The sequence below is a fragment of the Microtus ochrogaster genome, chromosome 2 (assembly GCF_000317375.1).
Source record: "Microtus ochrogaster isolate Prairie Vole_2 chromosome 2, MicOch1.0, whole genome shotgun sequence".
Taxonomy (NCBI): domain Eukaryota; kingdom Metazoa; phylum Chordata; class Mammalia; order Rodentia; family Cricetidae; genus Microtus; species Microtus ochrogaster.
The window spans coordinates 12,053,781-12,062,539 of NC_022010.1; the positions used below are offsets into that span (position 1 = coordinate 12,053,781).

Below are 8,759 nucleotides of genomic sequence, written 5' to 3' on the forward strand. Positions count from 1 at the left end.
ATAGATGGTAGATAGATAGATAGATAGATAGATAGATAGATAGATGATAGATAGATGGTAGATAGATAGATAGATAGATAGATAGATAGATAGATAGATAGATAGATGCATACACAGACATTCATTCTATAAGTTCTGTTACTCTAGGGAACCCTGACTAATACCCCACCTAACCACCTCCCCCTTCTCCTCTTCAGGCCTCCTTCTCCTCTTCAGGCCTTGGCTCAAATGCCACTGTTCAAACCCATTGAAGATAAGCATCCTCTCCTGGCACCCTTGTCTGCAGTGTCTCCTGCAGAGCCTCCCCTGATGAAGCCATGTTCCCAACTATCATGGCTTCAAGCTCTCTGCCTTCATGCCACACCCTAGGTCAGGGACCTCGGCCTGTCACTGTTGTCACCAGGCTCAGGAAAGTGCAATAAAAATGTGTCAGAATTCACAAGAGTGTGCACAAACGGTGAGATAAATTGGAAGATGGTTGTGAGGAAGAAGGTTGGCAGCTGCCCACTTTATAGACAGAGAAACTGAGTCTCGGTGCAGTTGGACACTGCCCACACTTCCCAATCACTGTATTGTGCATCTGCATTTGTATCTGTGTGTGTGTGCGTGCGTGCACACGCGTGTCAGGATCTTATGTAGTACAGACTATTCTGTAACTATGTAGTCCAGGCTCAGCTTGAACTTGAAGTAATCCTCCCGCCTCTACACCCCTACACACTGGGATTATAACCGTGAACCGCCATGCTGGACTTGAGATCCTGATGTTTCTTGTGGAAACCCCCAAACCTACAATATTTGACAGCACCCGGTTCTTAAATGACAGCAGCTAAGAGGTAAGGTCTGCAGGTCATATGACCACCCACAGGTGGCCAGCGGAAACTGGGAACATCTCCACATCCCCAGAGAGTTGGCTCCTTAGTAACCCCAGGGGTACCCACAGAGGATGGCACAGCACACAAGGACCCCAGCTGGAGGACAGGAGACCAGAGCTGACCCCGAGGAGTAATGCTCACAGCCGCTCTTCCCCAGTTCAGGACACTGGACCAGTCGCCAGAGTGTGTGCTCAGTGGCTTAATTCAAACTAAAGCTATGAGACCCCAGGCTCAGAGGGAGGCTCGCAATCAATCACCCTCAGTCATAAACCTTGGTGAGCCCGATTAGACCCCATCGATTTCTTATGTAACTATTTTTGGGCCCGGAGCATGGAGAGAGGGAGGGCGTGCATCAGCCAAGGAGATTGGCATCGGGGAAGGAGTTTGACTCAAGCACCCCAAAGGCAGAGCCAGGTGGCTGCGCAAAGAGAAGGCATTGGAATTAAATAGAAAGGACGGCGCTTTTCTCCCTCTCCCCAAGCCCTGTGTGGGAGAAGCAGAATCAAGCGCTGGATGAGAACCCAAGTGCCCCCAACCTTGCCTCTCCCTGTGCCACGGACCCTCACTTTGCTGCCTACCAGCTGAGAGTGACAGCCCCTCCCATGAGACTGAAGCCATCCTTTTGTCCCCTGTGGCATTCCAGATGCCCAGTGATGATGAATGTGTGATTGTTGGATGAGGAGTGAGTGAGCACTGAGTGAGCAGGTGAGGGACAGAGCATCAGAGTCTTTGTGTTCCAGATGCTCTGCAGCGAGACGCCAGGGGCCCATTTCTCTGCCTGGAACCCTTCTCCAGAGCTGGTTCTTTTTGGTAATTTAGGTCTCAGGTTAAAAAAAAAATACATATGTTGCCTGTCTAAATTCATGTTTGCAACTTCCAAAAGAGCAAATTAAATTTAAATAAATAAATAACGAAGTAAAAATTCTCACAGAAAGAGCGAGAACAAAGGCTAGTAAGACGGCTAAAAGAACTTAAAGCAGAGCCAGTTCAATCCCAGGGACCCACATGGTAGAAGGAAAGAACCATCTCCAGCAAGTTGACCTCTGACCTCCAGACATGCACTGTAACACGGCACATGACAGATGATAGATAGAAGATAGATAGATGATAGATGATAGATAGATGATAGATAGATAGATAGATAGATAGATAGATAGATAGAGAAATAGATAGAGAAATAGATAGAGAAATAGATAGAGAAATAGATAGAGAAATAGATAGAGAAATAGAGAAAAATATAGAGAAAATAAGGAAGAAATTTTAGTTACTTATTAGATTTTTTTATATTACTTTATGTGTATGAGCGTTTTGTTTGCATGTATGTCTGTGCACAACATGCATACTTGGTTCCCAAGGAGGTTTTTTGCAACAACAGGTGCCCTTAATGGCTGAGCCAACTCTCCAGTCCCCGAATTTTCTCTTTTTAATACATGAAGTCTCTTGCCTGCATATATGTCTGTGCACCACATATGTGCCCCATGTCTGTGGAGCTGGAGTTGCAGATGAGCATGTGGGTGCTGGGAACAGAACCTGGTCCTGCGCAGGAGCAGCCAGTGCTCCTACTCCTGCATCACCTCTCCAGCCCCAGGAGCATCTTTAGGAAGTGTTGCTTCTACCAAGAAGTCTCATCAGCACCATCGCCAGTCTCTCCACATCAGACACTCCTGTTGGTGCTTCCCCATCATCATCCAAGCTGTGCTACACACCCCAAACTCACAGTCCCCCCAAGACTAAGGTCAGGGAAATAGAGCAGGCTCCCGCCCAAGGTGGTACCATCAGGGCAGAATCAGGAGTTTCAAGGAAGAGACCCCATTCTGCACACACAGGCCATACTGTCCATCCCTGGCATTCTCTGTGCCTCTGGGTCCCTACCTGGGATATAGCCAATCTCACTCCAAGAGCTACTCAAGAACCCCAATGAAGTCTTGCATCAAGGAGCCCCTTGGTGGCTGGGCATGGTGGTGCAACTCTGTAACCCCAGCTCTCAAGTTCAAGGCCAGCCTTGGCTATATTCAATACCCAATATTATCTTTTAATATTTTATTTATATGTGCGTGTAAACATGCCCAAACATATGCATGCCACAGACATTGAAGGAAGTCAGAAAAAGGCATTGGTTGCCCTGGAACTGGAGTTACAGGAAGCTGTGAGCCAGCCAACCTGGGTGCTGGGAATTGAACCCTGGGGTCCTCCTGAAGAGCTGGAAATTCAGTTTTCACAGCTAAGTCATCTTTCCAGCCCAAAGACACAGCATTTTTTAAGCTGTTTGGTGTTTCATGGCTGTGAGTCTTCCCTCTGTAGGTCCGCCTGTGGGGACAGCCTCACTCCTGTAAATTTTATCACAAGCCTTGTGCTTGCTGGGGAGCCCCAGGCCCAGAATGAGATCGTTAGAAAAGTATTTCAGGGTCCAGCTTCCAGATGGGAAAATGGAGCTTTGGAGAGGCCAATGGGGCTAAGCCAATGCTGCTAATATCTCAAACCTGAACTGAGACACTGACAGTTCCAGTTGAGAGGAAGGAGTTGGTGTGTGTGTGTGTGTGTGTGTGTGTGTGTGTGTGTGTTTACATTGCGTCTGAAGGTGCAAGTGGTGACCAGAGGATGGCTTTGGGATGTCATTTCTCAAGTTCTCTCCACCTTGGGTTTTTTATTTGTTTTTTTTTGAAAGGCCTGGAATGCACCAAGTAGACTAGGCTGAAACGGCCATTGAGCCCCACACGGGTGTGCCCACATCCCCAGAGCTATTACAAACATGCATGGCTCACTGCACTTTTTGATGTGGGTCCTAGGGAACTCATTCAGACCTCATGCTTAAAAGCCAAGATTAACCAATACAGCTTTCTGTCCAGGCTCTCAATTTTGTTGTAGGAGGCGGGGTCTCACTCTATATCCCGACTGGCCTGGAACTCACTATGTAGACCACACTAACCTTGAACTCATGGAGTTCAACCTGTCTCAGCCTCCTGAATGCTGGATTTAAAGATATGCATGACCATGCCCATCACCAATTTTGTGTTTTAAATTTAATTTTTTTTCCTTAGGTGACATATGTTCATTGAAAATAGCAATGGCTTTCATAGGCATTTTCAGATAAGTACATCTGCCCTTTGACCACATTCACGTGCCTCCCTTTACGTCCCTCCCCTCCCGTAATTGCTATTCATCCCACAGACCCTCTTCTATGTTCACACCCTATGTGCATGTATGACTTTTTGTGCCTCTATAAAAATCAAGGATCTATAAATGAGAGAAAATGTGATATCTGTCTCTCTGAATCTGACTTATTTCACTTACTGTGTGGCTTTCTTCTCCATGCAAGCAAGAAAAAAATGGAGACTGCCATGCCAGATGTCCCCAAAGGTAGCCAGCACCTCCATAGGTGGGCCTTTCTCACCTGCTCTGTCTTCCCCAGTACCAGGTATCTCTGCAACCAACGGCAGAAGCTTCCACCGAGCAGACTTGAGAAGACTAATTTCTCCCGAACAGAATAGCTCATGAGAGGCACAACATTCCCCTCAGGAAGAGACACAACCCTATGTTCCTGGGTCCAAACCAAAGCCCCAAAACTCAGGACCAGTAAGAGGGTTCAGTGGGTAAAAAGGCACTTGTCGCACAAGCTTGGCGGTCTGAGTTCAATTCCCACATGAAGGTGGAAGGAGAGAACCAACTCTCGCAGACTATGCTCTGACTTTCACATATGCCCCATGGTAACTGAGGTCCTACACACATCCATCATCATCACCAATTAAAAGCAAACACATTCTCCTGAAAGCAACATTCATACGAGAGCACGGTAGCTAAGAGAAATCCCTGAGATGCCAATGCTGCTATGCACGATTCTGGTGGTCACCCAACCTGCCACCTTCCCAGCCTCAGTTTCCTCATCTGCAAAACGTGATGCACAAGTGCCTACCCCAAGATGATTGTTGTAATTGTTGCAAGTCAGTGAAGCTGCAGCTAGAAAGGGCTTGGGATAGACCACAGGCAGAGCCAGCCTATGTCACTACCAATTCTAGGACACCTTCAAGAGGAAGAACCAGAGGCTGTGGAGGTGGCTGTCAGTAAAGTGCTTACAGGCAAGCATGAGGACCTGAGTTCAATCCCCGACACCCATCTAAAAGCCAGGTGCAGCAGCGCATTCTGTAACCCCAGCCCCTCAAGGACAGGAGGATCCCTTTGGCTCTCTGGCCAGACAGCCTAGACTAGTTGGTGAACTCCAGATTCAGTAAGAGACTGTCTCAAAAAGCAAGGTAGAGCATCACAGCGCACATCCCCTGATGTTGACCTCTGACCTCCACATACACACACACACACACACACACACACAGGGGAGGGGGCAAAGAACAAGAAACCACAAAGGATCAGGAGGCAAGTGTGCATGCATGGACCTGCCAATATTTGCCCTTTATTTTTTTAAAGTATTGTTTGGGAGAGTGCACATGCCAAGGCATACAGATGGAAGTTAGGTTGTTTAATCTCCCCTGTAAATATCTTCCCCCATAAATGTAAACAGAAGCCCTCACCCACCTGCAGAGGAGCAGGCTCTCTGGTGCTCCTAGCAGAAGAGGCTCAGAGAACCTGCCACACAGAGCTGACTCCCATCAGCACCTGCACTCTTCTGACTCCTGTCCCTGTCTTTCAGGTGGCTACTTTGGGCTACTTTCAGGTTATCAAAGGGCTGTTGTTGTCATAGCCTGGGGCTCCTTATGTGGAAAATGCCTTCACAGCCAAGTGCTAGTGTGAGGTTAGAAGGTCCAGGGCAATGAGCTGAGAAGACAGTTTAGCCAGGGGACAGAGTACCAGTCTAAATGAAGTTCACACCGCCTGGCCCCAGCCTCCTACCTTGCGGCAGGGCAGTGTTCAGAGGCCCCGTCCTGCTCTGGATCACTTCCTCTGCGGAGCTGCGGGTGGTACCTAAGCCCCTCCTCCCCCTCTCAAGCCCCAGGCCGAGAGCTACAGCCTGCAGGAAAATGGACTCTCTCCATCCCTCTCAACTTAGACCCAGGAGAAAAAGGGCTACCCGGAACTCGGGGCTCTCTGAGAAGGAAACCCTTAAGGGCTTTACTGGCCGAGACCACCCTCCCAGACTCCGAGCCAGCAAATAAGGGGCTTCTTTTTGTCCTACGAATCATGGCAACCGCTGCACTCTTTGTTGGCTCCAGTCACCCAAGCGGAGCTCCTGAGGAAGCCCCACGCCTCCCGGTTCCTGCCACTGGTGGGAGGAGGGGCACCAGATGATTTACTCTGAGAAGGTCCCCAATGCCATTAAATCACTGGAAGCTGCCACAGAATTAGCATTTTCCCCCCACCCCACCCCCTTCCCCACACCACAGGGCCACCTCTTCCCAAGACCTGGTGTAATGAGAAACAAATAGACCACTTGCCACACTGCACGGGGACTAGGCAGGGCTAAGCCCTGTGACTTGCAAGCCAACAGCGCCGACCCTACAATGGCAAACTTGTCACTAGCAAGGCTCTCTGAGGGGGCTGGGGTGCACCCCACCCACCCCATTCCACAGACAAGACCCCCTCTCGAAAAAAAGCCCCCAGGGTCAACAAAACAAGGCTTGTCAATTTCCCCCAGGGGACGTGGTCTGTAAATGCATCACTAACTTCCAAGCCACAGTATGCACAAACATGGTTTGAATGATGGGGCCCCCTGGTCGCTAAGCCGGAGGATTTGTGCTGACTCCAACCAAGTACAATTCCGTATGCTTCAGCCCTCACAAGGCTCCAAGAAGTCCGCCTACCACTCTCCTTCTCCGGGGTAGCTGCCCACGCAGGAAGGGGGCACAGGCAACAACGCGCGCGCGTGTGCGATGGGAGAACCCCCTCACAGGTGAACTCTCTCAAACCCCTCTCCCAGGACCCCAGCCAGTCCAAGGTTGGTCCAGAAACGATCTAGAAAATGCAGCCAGCTCTAGACGGAGCTGGTTAACTCCCAATAATCAACCAAGTGTAGGCAGCTCTTTCAGGAACATCACCCTTGCTTTGGAGCTAAATATAGACTTAGCAAATTGTGTTCTCTTTATGTCCCTGGTGGGAACCGGTGGAAGGCATGGGAAACCAAGGACCCCAAGCATGGAAAACTCTGCCTTGCTGGCTGTACTGACAGTGTTATCAGAAGGCCAGGAATGGGTTCCCAGGGGTGGTACATCCTCCCTCCCACCACAAGCTGCCCAGAGTCATGCACAGGCTCTTCTGTGGCTGGGTGGGGCTGGACAGGGTGAGGGGACTCATTCTGGCACAAGACAAGAGACAGGCAGCTTCCTCCTCCAAGGCTGCCCAGATCCGCTCTTGAACACAGCCGGGAGAACGCTGACCCCCATGGAGAGAGAAAATAGACACAACACTGCAATTTTCAAGTCCGAGGGACTGTGCACTTTGGCAAACGCGACTCAGGGCTTCCGCTCTGAGGAAGCGGCCTGGACCCCGTCAGTAGCCCACTCCAGGCCGCAGATCAGTGCCAAGAGCCAAACAGCTCGCGGCAGCTCATTAACCACGCCAAGAAAGAACCCTCCACTTTAAGACTAGTGCCATCCTCCGGGGCCCAGCCAAAGCTCAGGACCAGCCACTATCTCTCCAAGCGGAAAGTCTTAGTAAATAGTTGGGGTCACTTGAGGGCATCGGGGAGGAAGGCAATATGTACTTTTTTCCCATGCACAGTCATCCTTATTTAAAAAAAAAAAAAGTCGGCATCCAAGCTTGCTCCTAAGTGCGACCTCACCCAGGCAATCAGAGCCGCAAAGTTGAGGTTGCGTTGTTTGTTTTTTTTTTCCTTCTACATTCTGGGTATCTGTGCGGTTGGTTGGTTTAAGGAACGGGAAGGGATGCTCTCAATCTTGAGCTACCTGCTCTCAAAACGTGTGTTTTAAAGGTCTGGAGAACACAGCCCTCGCACGCACATGAACATGGCTCGTGACTGTCGCTTCTTCCCAGCCTTTGGGATTGTCTCCACTTGCCTGGGGTGGGGGAGGGGGTACTGTCATTTTAGGATAAGCTTCCTCTACAACCAACACGTAACAACACCGAGGTGGCCGAGCTGAGTCAACTCCAGCCCAGGCTACAAACAGCAAATACCTGACTATTCTGACTTCCCCATTCGCGGGCTTTAGGCGAAATCTGCGCGAATCCCCGATATACCGGGGCAAGGGCTTTGAACACCGATACGTTAGACATCACCAGATGCCAGCGCGACCCGACCCGGGGCTACTGGACCACGCTCCCGGGTCCTGCCAGTCCACAGGTCAGGGCTCTAGAGCGACCTGAGCTTCCAAGGGACGAACAGTGGGGTTACCAGGTTGCCTTCGGGAGACACTTGGGGAAGTGGGTAGCTTTGGGAGGCTGGAGACAGGAGGGTAACCGGGCGCGGGAGGGACTACGGCCAAGCCAGACAACGCCGGCCAAGACGACCTCCAGGCCCCGCAGGTGTCCAGGCAACAGGACAGAGGTCCACGGATGCTGGGCCACGACATTCCCCACACACAGAGACCCCTGAGCCCGGGTGCCCTGCCGAGTGAAGATGGGAATCCGGGGAGCCCCGCCTGTGGCTCCCGGAGCCCCCAAAGGATGCGAAGGGCAGCTGGGACTGGAGAGGAGGCATAGGGGACGCGCGCGCGGGGCTTGGGCCGCCCCGGGGCTTCCCAGCCCCGCCAAGAGCAGGAGGCGGCGGCCGCCCGGGACTTGGGACCCAGGCAGCAACTTTGCGCGCGGGGTCGGGGAGGGGACGCGGCCGCGTTACCTGCGCAGCGGAGCGCGCTCAGCGCCAGCAGCAGCCCGAGCGACGCGGCCGGGGCCCGCATGGTCCTCCCGGGAGCCAGCGCGGGGCTCCGCTCGCTCCTGCGCCGCCGCCTCCCGCACCTCTCGGCTCCGCGCTCGGCCGCCGGCTGC

At 51.6% G+C, this 8,759-nt stretch overlaps 1 protein-coding gene across 1 annotated transcript in view; it reads right to left on the reverse strand.

The window, feature by feature from the left end:
• Tmem132b (transmembrane protein 132B) overlaps positions 1-8,753 on the reverse strand; it is a 285,174-nt gene extending 276,421 nt beyond the window's left edge. The window contains exon 1 of the mRNA XM_013350061.2: positions 8,611-8,753. Coding sequence (XP_013205515.2) covers positions 8,611-8,671 — 61 coding nt within the window. The 5' untranslated portion in view covers positions 8,672-8,753. The remainder of the gene's footprint in view (positions 1-8,610) is intronic.
• Between the last annotated feature and the right edge of the window lie 6 nt (positions 8,754-8,759).